A 24,948-nucleotide genomic window follows, 5' to 3' on the forward strand; every position below is an offset into this window, starting at 1 on the left:
ATATACAACACGATGATTAGCTATAGGTATACTCTGTAAGAGGATTAATTAACACAACCAACACTTTTGTTTTGTTTTGTTTTGTTTGGTGAGAATATTTCAGGTCTACTCTCTTACCAAATTTCATTTATATAATATGGTATTATTAGCTATAGTCACCATGTTACATATTAGATACCCAGACCTATTCCTCTTACAGTTGAGTGTTTATACCCTTTGATCGACCTCTCTCTTTTCCCCTCACCTCTCAGCCCCCGACAACAACTTTTCTACTCTCTGTTTCTATAAGTTCAACTATTTTCTTAGATTCCACATATAAGCGATACCATGCAGTTTTGTCATTCTCTGTCTGGTATATTTCATTTACCAGAATGCCTTACTGGTTTACCCATGTTATTGCAAATAACATGATTTCCTTCTCTTTTAAGGTTGGATGATATTCCATTGCGTATATGATGTGTGTGTGTTTGTGTGTATGCACATATAATTTCTTTATCCATTCATCCATTGATAGCCAATTAGGTTGTTTCCACATCTTGGCTATTGTGAATAACGCTGGAATGAACGTAGAAGTATAGGTAAGTATTCAAGATGATGATTTCAATTTCTCTGGACACACACCCAGAAATTATATATGGATTGCTGGATGATATGACACCTCCATTTTTACTTTCTTAAGGAATCTTCAAACTGTCTTCCACAGAGGTTGTGACCCGTTTACATGCCCACCAAGAGTGTACAAGTGTTCCTTTTTCTCCACATTCTTGTCAGCATTTATCTTTTGTCTTTTTAACAGTTGTGAGGTGTGAGGTGATATTCGGTTTGGTTTTGATTTGTATTTCCTTGATGGTTAGTGATCCTGAGCACCTTTGCATGTATCTGTTGGCCATTTGTATGTCTTCTTTGTGTAAATGTCTATTTGCAACCTTTGCTCATTTTTTACTTGGGTTATTTGGGGTTTTTGTTATTGATTTGTATGAGTTCCTTTTATAATTTGGATATTAAACCCCTATTGGGACATGTGGTTTGCAAATATTTTCTCACACTCCATCAGTTGCCTTTTCATTATGTTGATGGTTTCCTTTGCTGTGCAGAAGATTTGTAGCTTGATGTAGTCCCATTTGTTCAAATTTGCTTTTAGTGCCTTTGCTTTGGTGTCAAATACAAAAAAAATCAATGTCAAGACTAATGTCAAACAGCTTACCCATTATGTTTTCTTCTAGGAGTTTTACGGTCCAGTCTTAGGTTTGTCTTTATTTTGAGTTGATTTTGGTGGATGGTGTAAGATAGAGGTCTGATTTCATTCTTTTGTATGTGGCTGTCCAGTTTTCCCAACACCATTTGTTGAAGAGACTACCCTATCCCCATTTTGTGCATTCTTAGCTCCTTTGTTGTAAATTAATTGAGCACACACGCATTTACTTCTGGGCTCTCTGTTCTGTTCCATTGATCCACGTGTTTGTTTTTATGTCAATACCATTCTGTTTTGATTATTATAGGTTTATAATAAAATTTGACATCAGCAAGCATGATGCCTCCAGCTTTGTTCTTTCTCAAGATTACTTTGGCTTTTCACAGTCTTTTGTAGTTCCATTCAATTTTTAATATTGCTTTTTCTATTTCTGTAAAAAATACCAATGGTATTTTAATAGAGATTGCATTGACTCTGTAGATTACTTTGAGTAGTATGGACATTTTAACAATATTAATTCTTTCAAAACCATGAACATGGACTATCTTTCTATTTACTTGTGTCTTCTTCAATTATTTTCAACTAGGCCTGGTGTTTTCTGTTTTAGAAGGCTATTAATTGTTGATTCAATTTCTTCAATAGATATAAAGCTATTCAGATTATTTCTCCCTGTGTAAGTTTTGGTAAACTGTGTCTTTCAGTGAATTGATTCATTTCATGTCAGTTACCAAACTGTGGTTATACAGTTGTTCATAATATTCCTATATTATTCTTTTAACGTCCATGGAATCAGTAGTGATAGTCCCTCTTTCATTTATGATATTAATAATTTGAGTCTTCCTTCTTCTATTCTTTGTTAGCTTGGCTCAAAATTTATCAATTTTATTGATCTTTCTATGAACCAGCCTTTGGTTTCATTATTTAGCTCTTTTGATTTTCAATAACAAAACCATTCATTTCTGCTCTAATTTTTATTCTTTTCTTCTGATTACTTTGGATTTAATTTGCTCTTCTTTTTCTAGCTTCTTAAAATAGCTTAGATTATTGATTTTTTTTTTTTAGTAAAGCGATAGAAGTTTATTAAGTGAAGATACAGAAAAAGCTCTCAAGAGTGAGAGGGATTCCAACAGGGTTGCCAACAAGGACCTTTAGGGTTGGTCTTTTATAGAAAGCTAACCAGGGAACTTAAATCCTTCAGCATCTCTATTGATAGCACCTTCAATGGCTGACTTCCTTTTTAGGGTTTGGTTTTAGAAATTTCTTCCTTTCTGGGGCGCCTGGGTGGCTCAGTCAGTTAAGCATCTGCCTTCGGCTCAGGTCATGATCCCAGTGCCCTGGGATCAAGCCCCACTTCGGGCTCCCTGCTTAGCAGGAAGTCTACTTCTCCCTCTCCCTCTGCCCCTCCACCCCACTTGTGTGCTCTCTCTCTCTCTCTCAAATAAATAAATAAATCTTCCTAAAAAAGAAATTTCTTCTTTTCTAATATATGCAATTAATGCTATAAATTCCCTTCTAAGCACTGCTTTTGGTGATGCCACAAATTCTGATAAGTTGTATTTTATTTTCACTTAGATTGAAATACCTTTTTTTAAGATTTCATTTATTTATTTGAGAGAGAGAGTGAGAGCAAGCACAAGCAGGGGGGCAGCAGGCAGAGGAAGGAGCCTGATATGGGACTTGATCCTAGAACCCTGGGATCATGACCTGAGCTAAAGACAGACTCTAAATGAATTCACTGATAAAATCATATGGATCTTGCCCCAATTTAAAAAGTCTATAATAACTTTTTAATTTCTTTCATAGTTATTAGTCAATTTTCTATATCTTCTTGAATCACTATTTATCATAATTTTCCTATAGATCCTCAAATTTATTAGCACAGTTACAGAAAGTATTCCAGGAATTTAATTTCCTCTGATTATGAATTTCGAGTGATTGTGATTTATTTTTTCCTTCCTTTCTTCTTTCTCTTCTTTCCTTTCTTCCTTCCACCCTTCTTTCAATCCTTCCTTCCTTCTTTTTTAATTAGGCAAGGTAAAATGATTATTTTTTTAAATGCAACATATCCAGAGAAAGACAAATACCATATGATTTCACTCATATGTGGAATTTAAGAAACAAAACAGATGAACATAGGGGAAAGGAAGGAAAAATAAAATAAGACAAAAACAGAGAGGCAGGAAAACCATAAGAGATTCTTAACCTAGGAAACAAACTGAGAAGAGAAAAGTGGTTGCCAGGGCCAGGAGGATGGGGGAAATAGAAACTGGTAAAGGGGTACAAACTTTCAGCTATGAGTAAGATTTGAGGATCTCATGGAAAACATGATAATTATAGTTGATAATACCGTATTGTATAATTGAAATTTTCTAAGAGAATATAACTTAAGTGTTCTCACAAAAAAAAGTATGCAAGGTAATGAATATTAATAACCAGATGATGAGAATCCATTCATAATATATATATATCAAATCACCATAATGCATTTTATTTTTTATTTTTATTTTTTAAAATATTTATTTGTCAGATATTATTCTAGTACTTTTCACATAGTTCTTTATAGAAGTTACAGTGTCTGTCCTCCCTGTAGATTATAAACTCTAAATCCATTGACTTAAGTATGTTTTCTCCCTCTACCCAAGAACCTACCAGACTGTTGCATAGTAGGTACACAAACAGCATTTGTGATAGAGTAAACTAATAACTAACCTCATTCTATTTTAAGAGAGTAAGGAAATTCTTATGAACAAGGGAAGCTAAGAATGCCAGCTTAATTATGTCACATATGGCAGAAACAAGAGGCAATTCTGCAGGAAAATACCTTGAAGACCTTCTGATTATTTTTGCCCCTTTTTTAGCATAAAGGTTTCCATCTGCAAGGGAAAGTTTTCTGGAAACAGTAGCTTAGGAAAATACACAACATGTAGCTGTTATAATTGCCATGTTTATACTGAGTTCTGGGGTAGTTGGTCTGAAACGGTCCTGGTAAAAATAAACTTTCAATGTGTTTTAAGCAATCAGTGTTTCCAATAAGCACTTGTCAACATGACCTTTAGTGGTCTCCAGAACTTCTCCTTTACTAAGTAGTTAACTGGCTACTCAACTCCTATGGCTTCCTGTCTGCCTTTAATTTTCCCTCAGCAATTTTAATGCTGGAGCAACAACAAACTACACAAGCCATCCTCTGGGAGGATTTCTGACCATAATTTGAAAAGCCCTTGAAATAAGAAAATTGCAGTGGGTTAAGGGAAGAGTAGCAGTACATACTATATATGTTCCCCATATGAGAGACAAGTATAAATGAACCTCATGTTTTAACTCCCTAAATCCCTCTTTTCTGGTGAACATTAAACTATAGTCCCTCCCACATTTTCTTTCCTGGAGAAGTTTTGGCTTCCATAGTAAATCAAGTGGAAAGATTTTTGATGAAATTATTGCCCATGCTCCACAATAATACTAATATTTAATAGTAAGTATAATTCCTATTAAAATGTCTAAGGTAATCCTAAACTTCTTAAGCTCTTATCATACTCATTCTTGGGTTTTCCTTATTAGACAAATCTTTTCTTCACTAGAAGAGTTTCAATATAATATAATGAGACATTATTGAAAAGCTTACAAGTAATGATACCAATATAATACAATGTATAATAATAAATGTTTTAGGTAATTTGAAACAATCGCTTGTGACATCATGAATATGTAACTCATCTAGCAGCCGACCTAATCACTTGTTATTATTTGATTATTTTAGTTTTGAATCAAATCTCTTTCATCCTTTTGAAATGTAGAGGTTGAAATTAATTAGATATAAAGTTGTAGAGTTGAAATCATAATTTATGTCTACTGGTGTCTACTTTTTCCTATCCTTTTATCCTCTTTCCCCATTTACTGGCACCTTCCCTTGAAAGGAGATTTAAGACAAGAAATCAAATTTGATTCATAACTACTTCATGAAATGAGAAAGAACCTGCATAGCCAAAGCAATCTTCAGAAAGAAGAACAAAGCTGGAAGCATCATACTTCCTGATTTCAAATTATAATAACAATAACAAAACCCCAAAACATACAGGTTGGCCTTTATGTCAAAATCTACCATTTTAATGTTTAAGATGTTACCCTAATACTTTTTCTGCTTAATATTTATTTAAAGGTAACATGACAATATAAAGGCGTTTCCTAAGGCTCTTTTAAATTAAGTCATTTACTCTCCAGAAACTCTCTATCAATCTGTCTTTTGCTCTCAATAGTGTAATTTTTCCCATTTGATCAAATTATATTATAAAGCTGTAATAATCAAAGTAGTATGGTATTAGCATAAACACATATGCATAGATCAATGGCACAGAACAGAGAGCCCAGAAATAAACCCCATGTATATATATATGGTCACATAATTTACAACAAAGGTGTATACACAAGAATACACAGTGAGGAAAGAATAGTCTCTTCAGTAAATGGACAGCCACATGCAAAGAGAATGAAACTGGACCCCCATTTTTACACCATACAAAAAAATCAACTCAAAATGGACTAAAGATTTGAACGTAAGATCTGAAATTATAAAATCTAGATCAAAACTAGTGCTGACACCTTGGGAAATGATTACAAAATTGTTAACTACAGTAGTAAGGGGCAGAAATTCCTCACTAAAAAGTAAAGTGAAAACCCAGAGAAGCAAAAAGAGCTAATTTAAAAATTTTAATTGATGTTGAGTTCAGCCATAACTGCTATTATCTAGACCATACTTAAGAACTCTTGACTAAGATGGGGGCCAACTGAGGAAATAGTCATTTTCACATACAAAATATAAGATTTAGTGGATAGGGTTGTAGACTTGTTTAAATCTAAACATCTAGAAATAAGCATTGGTATTTGTTTTTCTAAGGAAATCATAAGCACTTATTTTCAAAACTACGTTATGGATCACACTACAATGCATCTTGGGAGAAACAAAGCCATTTAGGTAGAATCCCCCAGACTATGCACACCAGAGGCCATAGGGCTGTCTCACCTTAAAAGTTGTGGTGCCGTAAAGCTTGGTGGTGTGGACTGTCTCTGGAAGCACATTAGTGATGTTAGTGATGAATTCTTCCAGGTACTTACAGGACTTCTCCAAGTGTGTTGTATTGATGATAATCTGGACAAGCTAGAAAATAACAAGCACATGTAAGAGTCATTTGACTATTCACCCCACAATGAATGGCTCAATATGAATCTGCTGGTAGAAGAAAAACAAGAGGCATAGAGGCAGGAGCCACCTGGATTCTCCAGAAGGTTCATTAGAGCATGGGCTTGGGTTATACTGCCTCTATGAAGCCTCCCCTGACTCCCAAAACATCTTGTATTCCCCCTACTATGAGAGCGCTTGTCACTCTATTCTAAACATGTCTTCTTCTGTTTAAGAGACTAGACTAAGAACAAAAACTGCTAATGTTTAACACAATGCCTGGCAATAAATAATTGCCAAGTGAATTAAATAAATGAACTCCCACTGAAAAAACAAGAATAATTGAAATGGCAAGAAGTAGTTTCAAAATTAGGCATAATGAACAATGAGATGTTGGAACAGACTGCAGGATATTAACAAACTACAGTAGCTTATGGAAGAAATAACATGGTCATTACAGTCAGTGAAACCAGTGAATTAAGTAGTTACAAATTATTAATCTGGAGAAAGTTTCTTAACTTCTCTAAGTGTTTCTTTATCTGTAAACTGTTAATAGTAACTTCTAACTCACACAGCTATTTTCAGGATTAAATATCCTTTTGTTACTACTATATATTCCTTTCCTAACAAGAGAGATCCTTAAAAACAACAGTACTGGTAAGATTAAAAAGTCATTTATAAATAACTTTGAGAGGAGGATGAGAAAGAATAATTCTTATCGTGAGGATAGAATTAAAGTTTGCAAAGGAGTTCACAATTCATTTTCTTACATTGTCTTCCCAGCAAACTGGAAAACTGAGTTAAGTGGGCATAATTATTGCTTCTCTTTTACTAAACAGAAACAAAAATGAAATTATTTTCTCTGGATCACAGAACCTAAATGGAATTAGGACTCAATCCAAGTCCTCTACCTTCAAATTATGGACTCATCAAAATGACTTCTGACGGTGCCTTTTGGCATAAGCGTAAGATGGCAGCTCTGGAGTGCCGCACGCTTACGTACACGAGGCTGAAATATCAGATTCTGGGTCTGCCATCAACTAGACCTCTCCATGCTTTGACTCTACTCCACGTAAAAAATAAACTTAAATTTAAAAAAGGAGGGGTACCTAACTACTTACTTCAACTATGAAATCTGTTCACGTTTCCCAGAGTCTAAAATAAATACAAAGAGAAAATGGAATAGAACGTTTTTTTGTTTCTCTTTCCTCCATCTGTAACTTTTTATTTCCACAAGAATGTGTGTGGTGGTGGGGTCGTGGCAGGCAGGGGGAGTTTGGGTGTATAAGGCTATGGATGAACTTAGGTAGGTCCTCCTCTCATCCAGGACAGAGTGGATAGATGACACAAAGGGAAACTTGGAAGTGAAGATGAAGGCGTGGGGTAATACACATCTTACAGTCAAATCATACTTCAAAACAATGCTTAACAGTTGGAATTATACTTGAGTAGAAGTCATTGTATTATACTGTGGAATATTAAACAAAAATATTAATAGGATTATAATCAGAAAGTATGCCCTTCTCTCCCCAACAGCAAACCAGCGCAGGGCTAAAGCATACTGTTCATTCTCAAAGAATACATGTCAAATCATAATGACAATGCTTTAGTAATAGACTGGACTAAGGGAAAAGGTACCTTCTATTCCCCAAGGATCAGCTGGAAAATGTGAGGAAAAGGTCTACTTTTGAAACATGAGGACAGAGGGCAGAAGCCCAGAGATGCAGTTCCAAAAAAACCTGAAAACTTAGGGCAACAATAAGACTAGATCTCTGTATTATTCCCCACAACTCATCAGACAAGTTCGTATTCCTTACTAAGCCCCTTCCCTTCATTCTACAGTTTGAATTTGGAGACTCTGAGTTTTGGACACAGATACCATCTCTACAAAATTACCCCAAACATCAGACTTTTAACTGTAGAATGCTCTAGGAAAAAACACCTACCAAATAAGCAATTCATCACTCTCTTCCTTTCAACATGTTTCTCCCTCGGAGAAAGACTAAAATCATTTTAAAAATTTAAATTGTCTAAATTAAATCACTCCTCTTCCTGAGTGGGAAGGTGGCTACTGGCAAGGTTGTCTTGATGTATTATGTCAGAAAAGTAAGAGAGTTAATTTGGAGAACTGAAGAATTTCTATTTTAAAGTCAGCATTACCTATAGGGAACACATTCTATCTATCAAAAGAAATCCTAATAATAAGGAGGAATCATGTCATGTTATCGAAATAAAAAACAGTGGCAGTCAAAGAGAAAATTGTCCTGTTTTGCAGGATATTGGCAGTTAAAAAAAAAAAAAAGGAGGCGGCTTCACTGGGTACAGTAGTAATTTCCCTTGACTTTTTAAAGATCTGTCAACACAAAAGATCACCATGAATTACATCAATTGGCTGTCAGTCACTTCTGAAATGTTTCATTGCTGAGCATAGAATAGACTATTAAAACACTCTAGGATTACATTAGATACCATGTCATTTTCAAAGGGAATAATGTCTGTTAATGAGGTCTAAGTGATCTCTACTCCTGAATGACAGCTAACCAAAATCCTTACAAGGGCATTTACAAATGTAAAGCCAGATACTGTGGGGGTAATTCTGAACTTAAGGATGCAACGAAGCAATTTCAGATATCAACTTCCATCAGAGTTTTGAGTTCCTTTGATATTTTTAATCCTCACTTCCCACTCTCTTACAAAAATACATCACTGCAGAAATCCAAACTGTCCTTAACATTGTTTCAAGGACATGGTATTAGCAACAGATTAGGTACTGGTTATAGCTTATATAAAGCAGAGTTCTGTGAGAATTGTCTGAAAAAAAAGAGAACACTACAAAGCAAGCAATCACCTCTCACAACCAAATGACAGGAGGCACGAAGGTTAAAAACCATTAAGAAGCAGAGAATTTTTCTGTCTCTCATCCCAGTAGCAGAGAGAATCTAATGAGGACAGCACAGAGTAGACTGTGGAAGTGACCTATTACCTTATCTTGTTTCCCAAAGCAGAGAATTCAGGACACAGAAGCTCCAAAAGGACTAACCCAAAGCAAGAAAATGAGAAGTCACACTCCCTCTCCCCCGCCCCCCACCGCCCCCATGCTTCTCCCACTGCTGGAATTGCAAGATAAAGAACTGAATAGCAGTGTTGGTTCTCATTCACAAAAATAAGATCTCCCAAAGATTTCAAGGAATTTTTTCTCCATTTCACCCTAGCAAAGATACAAAAAGCTGGATCACTACTCATTTTTTATCATCTCCAAAGTAAATACCTAAAATACTTAAGTACTTGAAACTACTGGTTCCAAATTCATAGGTCTAGTACAAGGGTTATATTTGACAAGACTTAATTATAAAATGTTTTAATATAATATTAGCAATATCATTGCTGTTAACAGGGGATGGTGAACATTGTTGTGTGGAAGATGAATAACACAGGATAGAGCCATGTGGTCATCAATCTAAATAATATTCAGAAGAAAGGCTGAATGCAAAGCACTGGTTATTTATTCAGGTCTCCTGGGGCACTATTATAAATATAATAAAATACATATATAAATATTTAATACGGTATCACTAATAGAAAATCTTCTAATTTCCTTAACTTTACCCTAAGAACCTACCTACCTACTTTTCTTTTTTCTTTCTTCTCTCTTTCATCAATTAAGAACTCCTATGTGCCAAGGAATGAGAATACAGCTGTACAGAACTATACACAAGACGGACAAAGTCCCTGGCCTTGTGGAAATTAGAGTAACCACATACACATAGAAACATATACCATAATGTCAAGTAGTAACAAGCACTGGGAATAGAAGTGAAATAAGGAGTGACATGGTGATGGTAGGTCTCAGATATGGTGGTCAAGGAAGGCCTCCTTAAGGAAATAACATTTGAGTGGAGACTTAAATATATTTAAATGAAGGTGTACTATGTCTATCTAATAAATACATTTTTAGATCCAATTTATACCTTAAGTCTATCAACTCATTCTTCATAAAGATATGGTATGTTTTTGATTCCTCTTAAAATTTTCTTTCAAACTTAAGTAATTCTCTCGTATTCTGAGATTAATAAACTGGTGGTTTATTTCCTTTCTCTCTATATTAATGTTTTTAAATTAATGTAGTGAAAGAGCAAAGGTTTAGAATAAAAGAAATCTGATTTCAAACCTTACTTCATTTTTTTTTTAAAGATTTTTTTTTTTTTTGACAGAGAGGCAGCGAGAGAGGGAACACCAGCAGGGGGAGTGGGAGAGGGAGAAGCAGGCTCCCAGCAGAGGAGCCTGATGTGGGGCTCGATCCCAGAACACTGGGATCACGCCCTGAGCCGAAGGCAGACGCTTAACGACTGCGCCGCCCAGGCACCCCTCAAACCTTACTTCAAATCTTACTTTTTAAAAGAAAATTTTATCTTTCAAAACATCTCAAATCTTATTTCCAAACTATGGGGCCTTAGGCAAAGTTACTATCTTTTGTCATCTTAAAATTGAGACAATAACATCAATGTCATACCAAAGAAATAATCAATATATTACAAATTATTAAATAAAAATACTAATATACATAATAAAACACTGAGTATAATATATATGCCAAATTCCTAAAAGCTATTATTGATATGGACTTACTTATTTTATCTCCAGCTCAGTATGGCTTAAGAAAATATACAACCATGCTGACTAGTCTCACTTTAACTCCTATCCACGAGCCAAAGTGGGCACTGAAGGCTACAAAATAACCGTATTATCATGTACCAACCAAATCTCTTTTCCATACCCCCAGATATACTTTCTCTCTGCTTACCCCGACATTTGCTCTGGATCTCTACTTTCAGCTGAAGATCTATCTTTCACGAGAAAACCGAGCGTTTGGAGTCTGCCACCAGAACATATGCCCAGCCACCACCATCTGCATCCACATACTCTGAGTCTCATCTGTTCCCAGAGATGAACTTTACACCACCTAAAGCCAATCCCTTTGCTTGCGCATCAGATTCTAAAGTCTCTCTCCTCCTCAGGGACATTACTCCAAAGATTTCCCCCTTTCTCCTCTGTCATCAGCTTTTCGCTTTCTATTGCATCATTCTCATCAGAAATAACACGCTATTACTTTTCCTACTAAAAAACAAAATAAAAATCTTGTGCTTAATCCACTTCCCCTGACAACTACCTCCTCATTTCCTTGCTTACCTTTGTAGCAATATTCCCTAAAACAGTTGTCTTCCACTTGCTGTCTCTAATTCCACTCTTCCCATTCTCTAAATTGTTTAAGTCAACACTGTATTTTAAAATGGTTTTAGATTACAAAATAGTTGCAAAGAGATCCCAAATACGCCATACCCAGTTCCTCCTATCTTAACATCTTACATTACTATGGTACATTTGCCACAACTAAGGGACCAACACTCGTATATTACTATTAACAGAGCAACACACTTTATTCAGATTTTACTAGTTTCTCCCTAACGTTCTTTACCATTTTCAGGACCTGGTCTAAGATCCCACATTACATTTAGTTGCCACGTCGCCTTAGACTCCTCTGGTCTGTGATGGTTTCTCAGACTTTCCTTGTTTTTTGATGATCCTAACAGTTTTAAGGAGTCCCGCTCAGGTGTTTTGTAGAATGTCCTTCAATTTGGGTTTAATTTTTTTCTCATGGTTAGAGTGTATTTTGGAAGATCACAAATGCCTTCTCATCACAGCATATCAAAGGTACATGAGGACCAATATCATTTACCAATGATTATGTTAACCTTGATCACCTGACCAAGGTAGTGTCTGGCAGGTTTCTTCACTGTAAAGTACCTTTTCCCTCTTTCTATACCCTACGTTTTAGATGCAAGTCATAAGCACAACCCACATACAAGAGGTGGGAGCTAAGCTCCACCTCCCTAAGAGGGTACTACCTACATAAATTATTTGAAATGCTTCTGTACAGGACCCACTCTCTTTTAAACCTACTCCATCAGGAGCCTCCTATCACCATTCTATTAAAAATGATCTTATTGAGGTCACCAACATACTCCAAGTTGCTAAGTCTCATAGTAATTCTTTTTTTTTCTTTTAAGATTTTATTTATTTATTTGACAGAGAGAGAGAGAGCTAGTGAGAGAGGGAACACAAGCAGGGGGAGTGGGAGAGGAAGAAGCAGGCTCCCAGCAGAGGAGCCTGACGTGGGGCTCAATCCCAGGACCCTAGGATCACTCCCTGAGCCAAAGGCAGATGCTTAATGACTGAGCCACCCAGGGGGCCCTAAGTCTCATAGTAATTCTTAATCTTCATCTTACCTAATCAATCATCAGTATTTGTCAAGCTGACTACTCCCTCCTTCTTGATATACTTTCTTCACTTGGCTTCCGAAACACCATACTCCTGTTATTATTCTTGTTTTGTTTTTTCCTTCTCTAGTGGCTCTTCCCAATCTCCTTTGTGAGTTCCTCTTTTCTCCTGACTCCTTAATAATGGAGTGCCCAAGGGTTCAGTCCTTCATCTTCTCTTCTCCATCTTTACAAATTCCCTTAGTAATATTATCTGATCAGGTGGTTATAAATATTATTTGTATTCCCCAAATTTTTATCTCCAGGCCAAACCTCTCTTTCAACCTCCAAACTCATATATACAGCTGCTTACTCAATATCGCAAAATGTATGTGAGTAAACACTACAAATTAAATATGTCCAAAACCAAATTCCCAATCTCCTCCACCCTAAACCTAGCTCTACCTAAAGATTTTGCCATCATAGTGCACGGTATATACAACCTTCTAGCTGCTCAAATCAAAACATCTTGGAGTTACCTTCAACTCCTTGCTTTCTCTCTCCCTTCACATCCAGTCATAAGGAAAGCATGCTGACTCTACACTCTGAATCTGATCACCTGTCACCACCTCCATGGCTACCACCCACGCTGCTGTCAAATCTCGCTGCATTAGTGTCATAGCTTCCTAACTGGTCTCCCTGTTTACACCCCACAGTTTATTCTCAAAACTGCAGTCAATGTTATTCCTTTGAAATATGTCACACCATATCACTCATCAAATTCTTGCAATGGCTTCCCACCTCACTCAAAATAAAAGTCTAACACTTTATAGGGGCCTACCACAAACCCTTGGCACCTCTCTGATCTAATCTGCTGCTTCTCTTCCCCCTTCTCACTCCACTCCAGCTTTACCCTAGCTTCCTTATTATTGCCTGAACTGACCAGTAATTTAATACCTTCAGACCTCTGCTCTAACCTCTGCCAAGAATGCTGTTTGCCCTTCAATAACTCATCATCAAGGTGCTGCTCTTTTCATTAAAACCAACCTTGGACCTCCACCAGACTCCTGATTCCCTTAACCCAGGTTCTTTCTTTCTCTTCAATGAATTCACCTCCCTCTATCTTACTACATGATTTACTATTATTTTGCTTATTATCTATTATGTTTTCTGCCATTAGAATGTAAGCAAGAACCTCTTTTGTTGTTGTTCTTGTTGTTGTTCAATTATTTATACGTAAGGCTTAGATCAATGCCTGTTACACAGTAGGTACTCAATTAATACCACAAAGTTAATAAGCAAGTTAGTTATCTTAACAGGTCATCTTGCTGTAATCTTCTAACTTCTCCTAGTTGAAACACCATCTCTGCACTAAACCTGACAATCATTGTTCACCTGCCCAGACCTCTGTCTTAACAACACCAGGTAATACATGCCTTGAGTATTTACCGCGTACTAGGCACTGTTCTAAGCACTTCATATGTTCATTCAGTCCTCACAACAACCTTAATGAAATACATGCTCTTATTGTCCCCATTTTAACATAAAGCCAAGTCATTTTTCCCCGCACACATTTATTAAGGGAAGAGAATCCTGGCAGAATTGGAACCCAGGCACTCCGCTTTAGAACACATATTCTTAACCATGGCAAGCTGCCCTTCTTCCCATAGACCTGGAAGAAGCAGCCTAAGAAAAACAGCAAATATTGCTGATAAAATAGCGATAGGCACATAAGGTCTGAGAGTGCAAGGCATTTAAGCCACAGTAAGTGAGAGCTGAAAGGAAATGTTGACTTGGCTCAATGCGGGGCAGCAAAGAAGCAATGAGAAAAGCAAAAGGCCAGGGTATAGACAGAAAAAGCTGAAAGAATAGAGCATATGGACAGAAATAAAGAAGAAATGAGATACCATGTAAATTCAAACAAGACAGGCCAACAGAGACATGAGCTTATAGGAACTTTAAAGTCCTGAAAGAATTGTCTGACAACCTGTTGAGCTTTGTATGCCATAATACTTCTATTGTTTGAATGGCTATGTGCTCGCTGTCACAAAATCATCTGTAACTAGAACAATTTCCATATTACTATGGACTTCTTGTAAAAGTCCCTTTGTTATGATGAAATAATAAAATCAATATGGAAGGCAGTATATTATTTAAAACTGAATTAAGTTTGGGAAAAAAAATTTTCTCATTCTTATCACTTTGCTGAGTACATAACCATGGGCAATCTCCCTGAACTTTAATTATGTCTTCTATAAAATGGGAATAATAACACACGCCCAGCCAGTTTCCAGTGTTGACTATACTAAGTGAGATGGTATCCGTGATGGGCTTTGAAGAATACAAACTGTCTCACAAACGTTACCTAGCGTGATGATGACTTCAGATGGGAACTCACTTGAGTTCCCTGTAAATGAAGATACAATGTCTTCTTTTCCCAACGGTGATTAACATAGTTATTCAAAGATTTACTGGTTGGTGATAAAAATCANCTGCATTAGTGTCATAGCTTCCTAACTGGTCTCCCTGTTTACACCCCACAGTTTATTCTCAAAACTGCAGTCAATGTTATTCCTTTGAAATATGTCACACCATATCACTCATCAAATTCTTGCAATGGCTTCCCACCTCACTCAAAATAAAAGTCTAACACTTTATAGGGGCCTACCACAAACCCTTGGCACCTCTCTGATCTAATCTGCTGCTTCTCTTCCCCCTTCTCACTCCACTCCAGCTTTACCCTAGCTTCCTTATTATTGCCTGAACTGACCAGTAATTTAATACCTTCAGACCTCTGCTCTAACCTCTGCCAAGAATGCTGTTTGCCCTTCAATAACTCATCATCAAGGTGCTGCTCTTTTCATTAAAACCAACCTTGGACCTCCACCAGACTCCTGATTCCCTTAACCCAGGTTCTTTCTTTCTCTTCAATGAATTCACCTCCCTCTATCTTACTACATGATTTACTATTATTTTGCTTATTATCTATTATGTTTTCTGCCATTAGAATGTAAGCAAGAACCTCTTTTGTTGTTGTTCTTGTTGTTGTTCAATTATTTATACGTAAGGCTTAGATCAATGCCTGTTACACAGTAGGTACTCAATTAATACCACAAAGTTAATAAGCAAGTTAGTTATCTTAACAGGTCATCTTGCTGTAATCTTCTAACTTCTCCTAGTTGAAACACCATCTCTGCACTAAACCTGACAATCATTGTTCACCTGCCCAGACCTCTGTCTTAACAACACCAGGTAATACATGCCTTGAGTATTTACCGCGTACTAGGCACTGTTCTAAGCACTTCATATGTTCATTCAGTCCTCACAACAACCTTAATGAAATACATGCTCTTATTGTCCCCATTTTAACATAAAGCCAAGTCATTTTTCCCCGCACACATTTATTAAGGGAAGAGAATCCTGGCAGAATTGGAACCCAGGCACTCCGCTTTAGAACACATATTCTTAACCATGGCAAGCTGCCCTTCTTCCCATAGACCTGGAAGAAGCAGCCTAAGAAAAACAGCAAATATTGCTGATAAAATAGCGATAGGCACATAAGGTCTGAGAGTGCAAGGCATTTAAGCCACAGTAAGTGAGAGCTGAAAGGAAATGTTGACTTGGCTCAATGTGGGGCAGCAAAGAAGCAATGAGAAAAGCAAAAGGCCAGGGTATAGACAGAAAAAGCTGAAAGAATAGAGCGTATGGACAGAAATAAAGAAGAAATGAGATACCATGTAAATTCAAACAAGACAGCAACAGAGACATGAGCTTATAGGAACTTTAAAGTCCTGAAAGAATTGTCTGACAACCTGTTGAGCTTTGTATGCCATAATACTTCTTTTGTTTGAATGGCTATGTGCTCGCTGTCACAAAATCATCTGTAACTAGAACAATTTCCATATTACTATGGACTTCTTGTAAAAGTCCCTTTGTTATGATGAAATAATAAAATCAATATGGAAGGCAGTATATTATTTAAAACTGAATTAAGTTTGGGAAAAAAAATTTTCTCATTCTTATCACTTTGCTGAGTACATAACCATGGGCAATCTCCCTGAACTTTAATTATGTCTTCTATAAAATGGGAATAATAACACACGCCCAGCCAGTTTCCAGTGTTGACTATACTAAGTGAGATGGTATCCGTGATGGGCTTTGAAGAATACAAACTGTCTCACAAACGTTACCTAGCGTGATGATGACTTCAGATGGGAACTCACTTGAGTTCCCTGTAAATGAAGATACAATGTCTTCTTTTCCCAACGGTGATTAACATAGTTATTCAAAGATTTACTGGTTGGTGATAAAAATCACTGGGTCTGTATTTGTCTATACATGTACACACCACCATAATAGCCAAAATACATATAAATGTGTGCAATGTTCCTTTAGCAATATGCAAAGATATTGATAATAAAAGTGCATTATTGCCTAGAAAGATCCAGTGACTTAGGAATAATATTTAGCATTCACTGAAATGGTGCGAAGAACTGTGATATAGTCTTTGATAAGCTCCTACTGTTTCTTCCTATCCTGACCTGATCTGTGCAGTGCCCTAAAGCACAATGGAGTCAGGAAAACTGAAGAACTGAGAAGCTGGGTCTTTCTCTTAAGATGTCACAGTAAATCCATGGCACCACCACAACTAAACTCAGGACACTTCTGAGGCCAGAGCTGCTTCTATCGCACTGGGTTCCTGCTATGCTACCTGTTTAAAATGTTTGAAGAGACTGTTAAATCAAATGGCATAAGAAAACCTCTATCAAGAGTTATATACAACACAGAGACAGTTCACAAAATAAATAACAAGCTTCCTGTCCTATGGGGAATCACAAAGGAGAATAGTACAATATAACAAAAGCAGGAGGACCTCCGACTCCACTCTCCTTTTTCTTAGCCTTCCTGATGATGAAAAGAAGTTAACCTATTCTGAGACACATAAAGATAACACCTAATATTTCTATACCAAGCAACGGAAAGGAAGCTCTGCAAAATGAGGGAACTGCCCTTCGAATGTAACTTTCAATCGTAAAAAAGTTTGTTGTAAGAGGAACTCAAACACTGCCAAAATTCCACATTATAATATTTTAAAATCTTAACGCAGGGAAAGGAACAAGCAGTCCAAAATCAGAAGTAGATGTTCACCTGGCTTCCAGCTGTCTTTACCTATGACTCAGCATCATTAGCCATTTGCCTACTTTCACCATTATCTTTGACAGAGTATATCTGAAAATGTCATTTTTTCCTAGAACTGACTTTCAAACTACACCACCTCTATCAGTAAAACAGATGGCCAACAGCCTTTCCCTTTCCCTGTGAAAAAAATTCCTCCAAGCTCTCACTTTTGGCACTGTAATTTCCATAAAATGGCAGGTTGATGCTCCCATGAAATCCTGGGTTTCCAAGAGAAAGGAAACTTCACATCTTTCTAAATTTTAGGAGCATACGCCAACGGGCCAAATCTTCAGTTTGCCAAGATACTGTTCTCAACATGTGTGTAATATCCCTCCTCGCTTTGTGAGACTCTGTAAGCTTCCATAGAAATGTGACGATTGCCTTTCTCTCACATTTCCTCAATCCCAAATCCCTAGACTTACATGCTGATAAAGGGTAATTTACCATTCCTATCCATGAGGTATCTCAAAAACAAAAGCTGGGTCTAACACTAAGCACGGACTGTAAGTGCCAATACCCTCGGCATCAGTGATTTATGCAGACAAAATGTGATTTCGCATTGTATGTTGTATCTGAACTGTCATTCATTTAGAGAGGAACTGATGCTGACTATATTCTCCCACCAACAGTTTTGTTTTTATATAGTTGATGGCAAATGATACAAAGTTATCACAACAACTTTGGAAAGGAAAAACCAGTTAAGCTGGTGAAAATAATGAGAGAGGGAGAGAAAAAGTGACTTTTCAAAAATGTAATACATTTCTCCGAAGTGACCAAAGAGAACAACAAATGATCTGTCTTGCACTTTCACCATTAGAACTCCATTAGGAGGAATGTGATGGACCATATAGAAAGTTATAATTAACTCACAAACAGGCCCCAGAGCTTAGGACATGGTTCACATATTGTCTTGGCTGCCTCCATGAAGAGCAGCTTTACCTCAGTCAGTCCAATATTCTTCCTTTTAATGACATTCTGCAGGGAGTTGCTCAGAGTCCTGGTTAGCAACAGGTTTGTAGATTTGCGAATCATGTCATCGACTTCAGTTGAGCTGAAAAAGAATTCTCAAGAGTCAGTCATCCCAGGTAGCAGGATTACTTTGCAAACAAACAAGGTGCCAGGGATACATCTGATAATAATAATAAGATGATGGAGATGATAATAACAATAATAATAATAATAATAATAATAGTGGCAGCAAAAACCATTTATTTTGTGCCAGAAATTAGATTTTAAGTACTTTAATATATTAAAATTCATCTAAACTTCACATCAATGATACTAAATACTTTTTTTATTATTTCTAATTTACAGATGAGGAAATGAAGGCACAGAGAAGTTAAGTAACTTATTCAAGGTCACACAGTAAGTACACAGCACAAAAAGGATTGTAACACAGGCCATCTAGCTCTAAAGCCCACAGCATTTAAACACTATGCTATACTGTCTCTCAGGGTAGAGAAAGAATTCCCTAGCATGATTCCTCATCCTGAAACCATTATTTCTCTTACACTTCCAGGTACCTTCATAGATTGTTAATATTTATAATATTCCAACATGGTCTCTCTATTGGCTTCCAGCACAATTAGCTGGTAAAGGGCCCTAAGAAAAGATATCTCTGCTCCTGTGCTGTCATCTTTCATACGATGCCTGTTTAGTGTCTCAGACTAGCAGTTTAATTCTGTATAAATGTCTTATAATCCTTACTATCCCCAAAATGATCAATAAAGATATTTTCTCTTTTTTAAATTTATTCACTCATTTTTAATCCAGTAGACATTATTAAGCCCTTATCATGTGTTGTTGTTGTTCTTTTAAGTAAACTCTATCCCCAATAAGGGTTCGAACTCACAACCTCAAGACCAAGAGTTGCATACTCTACCAACTGAGCCAGCGCCCCAATAATGACATTTCCTATATACTAAAGGACACTAAACATAAAGAAAATGATTCAACAGCCATCTTTATATGCAAAGTTAAAAAAAAAAAAGACAACAGTCCTGTAACCAATAGACTAAATTCTAGACCTATACATGCTTCATGAGCCCCTGAAAGCATCACCCAAGATGGCTTTCTATAAAAGATATCCTTTTAAGACAAGAATTTCTTTAATGGTAAGGTTACTGTTATAGAAATACTAGATTATAAACATCAAGAAATAACTGTAAATGGAGATTTACGAGTTCTTTGTAAATTTATTACTTGTGGACAATGGTCACAAAATTTATCTCATTGATTTATCTTTCTAGAAAAGAAAATAAGAGGCTTATTAGTATAGTCAGATTAAAAATCTTATGATTCTAAATATACAAGCAAGCTACATTATCATGCTAGGTGGAAAACAGAAAAATACTAAAAAAAAAAAAACAAGACTACAGAATGCAAGGACATAATCAGGAAAAAATGATACATCAAAATATTTTCACAGAGTCCATGCAAAGATATGCTTAATTGACCAATACCCTCTAGCCCACTGCTAACCTTTCCAAAATTATTACTGATCTGAAATACTTCATTCCACTAATATATAAGGTGCTGGGCATTGTGTTGGTGGAAGAATGAGATTAAAATGGTGAATGAACAGAAGAGTCATGGTCCCTGCCTTCATATATTAAACTCACAATTACACAGGTCAATTGTAATATGATATACAAATAAGTATAGGTGGCTATAAAAGTGGTTAACACAGGCATCTCAAGTAATGTGGTGCTCCTGATACTAATCACTCCCTTAACATCCTGTACTGATTACGCATCTCTACTTTGACTTAAGAAGATCCAGCAGAAGTTCCACATTTGGATATGATGTAGAAGAAAACCATTACCTTCATAACAACAAAAAAGTTAGGTCTAATCTTAAAAGCTGTATTTTCTTTCAATGTCAACAAAGTGTAATTAACACACACACACACACACAATGTATAACTGAACAAAACTGCACACCACACCAGGACGCGCTTTTGAAAGGTAAGCAAAGAGTAGCAGTCACTTTCATACCTGAGCCCATTTGCCAAATCTGGGTACAGGTGGATAAAGGATAAAGGACTGAAACAGTCAGAGGCCGAAAGGCTTTGCTGAGATGAGGAGAAATCGGCCAAACCTTTAATAGTATGGGCTACTATTACAGCTTGGAATCCAGGAGAGCCCCGAAACAAAAATAAATTAACTGACCCAACAATTCTACCCTACAAGAGTTCTGCTCCATAAGAAATGGTGAGGGCAGTGCGAGAAATCAGAGAAAGATCTTGCAAATTCTGCAAGGGATTTTGGATTCAGGGCTACTGAAATGCAATCCAAAAGAGAGAAAAAACTAACCAATGCTGAAACACAGCCCAGCTCAAATCCCATGAAGATCAGCGATAAGCTCCTGGATGAAAGCTTTGGAATTTCAGAGTTGGTCTCATGCACACAGAGAATTCTGCATTAGCATCTGAAATCAGAAGTAACTTGAAGCTAATTAAAACTGAGACATTCAGTTCACTCAAATAATGATGAAATCTCAATGATCCATCAACCAGTTAGGAGTTGCAGAAGAAAAAAAGAATGAGAAAGAAGACATAAAGAAATATTGGCAAAATCATCTCCAAACATGATAAAATATTTCAACCCACAGATCCATGAGGTTTAGTACATCCCACACAAAATTAATATAAATAAAACAAGACTTAAGAATATCACAGTCAAATTGTAAAGTCCAAAAACAAAAAGAAAATCTTAAAAACAACCACAGAAAAAAAGACAATACGTTCAGAGGAACAACAACAGGAATGATGGCTTATTTCTCTTCAGAAAACAGTGGAAGCAGACAGTAGAATGCAATCTTTAAAGTGTGGGGTGAGAGAGGACTACCAACCCAGAATTCTACGCCTTAGAAAATATATGTTCGAAAACAGAGATGATAAAAATACTTTTAGAATAATTTTTAAATTATTTTAAAGTATTTTAGAGGGGCACCAGGGTGGCTCAGTCGGTTAAGGGTCCAACTCTTGATTTTGCCTTAGACTGTGATCTCAGGATCCTGGGATCGAGTCCTGTGTCAGGCTCCACGCTGGGCGTGGAGCCTGCCTAAGATTCTCTCTCTCCCTCTCTCCCTGCACCTCCCCCACTCTCTCTCTAAAAAATTCTTTAAATTTTAAAAAATTAAGTATTTTAGAAATATTTTTTAAAGCTAAGAAAATCCAACACCAGCAGATATAACACTAAAGGAAATGCTAAATTTTTCATGCTGAAGGAAGATGATATCAAAGGGTAACCTAAATATATAGGAAAGAATAAGAAGGCCTGAAAATGGTATGTATGTGGTGAGCAAAAATAAATAAATATAAATTTTTTTCTTGAACTTAAACTACTATTAAATGTTCAAAGCACAAACAATAACATATTTTAGAGTTAAAAAGAGGTATATACAGGCAACATACACCAACAACATCAAAAAAAGGAGTGAGTAGGGGCAGCACGATGCCTCAGTAGGTTAAACATCTGCCTTTGGCTCAGGTCATGATCCCAGGGGCCTGGATCGAGCCCCACATCAGGCTCGGGGAGCCTGCTTCTCCCTCTCCTTCTGCCATTCTCCCCACTTGTGCTCTCTGGCTCTCTCTATCAAATAAATAAATAAAACCTTTTTTAAAAATGTTAGAGAAAAAAGGAGTGAGAAGATAAATTACTTTATACTGTTGACGATTGTTAAATTACATGCAAAATGATATAATATTTTTCAGGGTGAACTATGATAAGCTAGCAATGTATACTGTAATCCGCAGAGCAACCACATGAACGAACAATTAAAAAAACCAAAAGATTATGTTCAAGTAAAGCCAAGAGGGAAAATAAATCATAAGACTAAAAAAACCTAATCAAGAAGAAGGAAGGAAAACAAGAAAAAATGATCAAAGAACGAATGAGACAAACAGAAAAACTACAGTAAGATGGCAGGCTGAAGCCGAACATAGCCCTAAATTCATTAAGGTAATGGAATAAACACTCCAACTAGGCAGACTGCATCAAAAAACAATATGCAGAGGCACCTGGGTGGCTCAGTCCATTAAGCACCTGTCTTCGGCTGAGGTCATGATCTCAGGGTCCTGGGATTGAGCCCCACATCAGGCTCCCCGCTAAGCAGGGAGCCTGCTTTTCCCTCTCCCTCTACCCCTCCCCCTGCACTCTCACTCTCTTGATCTCTCTCTCTCAAATAAATAAATGAAACATCTTAAAAAAAAAACCAAAAACCAATATGCAACTATTTATTGTTTCAAAATGATACATTTTATAATGAAGACACATGCCCAGATCTTATGTTCAAGATACCACTCAACACTAAAAGGAAGTGGGCTCCTTGCATAAACCAATGATACCATGGTTAAGTAATGTCCCAAAATGTGACAAGAATACATCAACAAGGTATAGGAGCTAGTTCAAAATGGCTCATATGCCCTAAGTCTGGGACAGTCTGAGCATTAAAACAAATATAGTACAGGAACGAACCAAGTGAATTAAGTAAGAATCCTGATAGACAGAGAAACAAATAGAAGATAGGTAGCAAGGAAGCAGATGGAGAAGGACTCCTTAAAATAGAAGGCCAAATAATACACAAGGAATTAAGAAACCATAAATTAATTAAAACCATAAACCAGTAATTATCTGAGTGAAAAGCTAATTCAGGCAAGAATCGTTAATGGATACTCTAAGGGGGGGGGAGGTGAAGAACATTTGATAACTAACAGAATACCAAGTATTTCAACATAAACACAAACATTACTTATTACAAAAACAAAACGATAATGATAATTATACAGGGAGAAAAGATAATATCTCAACTAACTAATCAAAATTAATATAAATGGGACTTATAATACTATACACACACACAGATATATACATAGCAAGAAACAGCTAGGGAGGGAAGGATGGAGGGGAAGATCCCATATATTCTTTCTATATAAAGAATTCCCTTTAATTCATGTCTGCAGAAAGACTACAGGTCCATTGGCAATGAACTATCAAGCTTCCATTTGGCTAAAAAAAAATTTACTTTGTTTCTGAAAGTTATTTCGCTGTCTATAAAATTCTCACTTGATTTCTTGTTCTGAGTCCTAGAAGCCTGGCACTCCATCATCTCAGGCTTGCATAGTTTTTGAGAAGTCTGCTGTAATACTTTTCACTAAACTTGCATGTTCCATCTTCTTTTTTCTAAATGCCTTCAGCTCTCTGATAGGTTCCAGAAAAATTTTCATTTTGTAATTTATCTGTTTTGTTTGTGCTTTTTTTCATTGTTAGGGAGGAAACAATACTCTTTCCAGCTTTCTATATTGTAAATAGAAACAGAAATATCTCAGAGTAATTTGCTTTAAAAAAAAAAAGTCCTATGCATGTACATATATTCACATGGAAGAAAGACTAAAAGAAAAAGATTTCTCAGATATAAAGAGTGGTTATTACTATGTGTTAAAGTTTTGAGTCTTTTAAATTTTCTTCTTTGAACTCTTCTCTGTCTCCTAAATTCTTTACAGAGATCCAATTTTATAACTTAAAAAACTGTGTGTATATATGTTTGTGTGTGTATTCCTATTTTTTAAGTCAAGAGCAAGTACTAGAACATTATTTTACCAAAGACATGCTATTTATTTGCTATCTTTAAGAAGAATTTTCTTCCACACAGAGTTTTGTGTCCTCAGAATTTGTATATATTTTTTCAATATTTCTAATGCTATTCAGCATCTTCTACCCAATGGAAAAGGGAAAAGTCTTACAGGAAAAAAAGTAAGAGATTCTTTTATGAGAATAACTATCTTTAAAACTTCATAAAAATCTCAATACAGCAGTTTTTCCCATTTTAAGAGTCTTGTGTTTAAGAGAACAAATTGTTTTTATACATATTATTCTCATATCCCAAATTATAATCTCCCCCCATGACAGCTATGATTTATCAGAGAGCTGAAGGCATTTAGAAAAAAGAAGATGGAACATGCAAGTTTAGTGAAAAGTATTACAGCAGACTTCTCAAAGACTATGCAAGCCTGAGATGATGGAATGCCAGGCTTCTAGGACTCAGAACAACAAATCAAGTGAGAATTCTATTGACAGCGAAATAACTTTCAGAAACAAAGTAAATTTTTTTTTAGCCATGATTTAGCTATGATTGTCAAAGTGTTCTCTATC

At 36.3% G+C, this 24,948-nt stretch overlaps 1 protein-coding gene across 1 annotated transcript in view; it reads right to left on the bottom strand.

The window, feature by feature from the left end:
- Positions 1 to 24,948, bottom strand: part of EXOC6B (exocyst complex component 6B) — a 569,711-nt gene that overhangs the window by 245,218 nt on the left and 299,545 nt on the right. The window contains exons 16-17 of the mRNA XM_034657278.1: positions 18,734 to 18,845; positions 6,175 to 6,341 (exon numbers count right to left, since the gene is read on the bottom strand). Of these exons, the coding sequence (XP_034513169.1) occupies positions 6,175 to 6,341; positions 18,734 to 18,845 (279 nt within the window). The remainder of the gene's footprint in view (positions 1 to 6,174; positions 6,342 to 18,733; positions 18,846 to 24,948) is intronic.

The sequence above is a fragment of the Ailuropoda melanoleuca genome, chromosome 4 (assembly GCF_002007445.2).
Source record: "Ailuropoda melanoleuca isolate Jingjing chromosome 4, ASM200744v2, whole genome shotgun sequence".
Classification (NCBI taxonomy): Eukaryota; Metazoa; Chordata; class Mammalia; order Carnivora; family Ursidae; genus Ailuropoda; species Ailuropoda melanoleuca.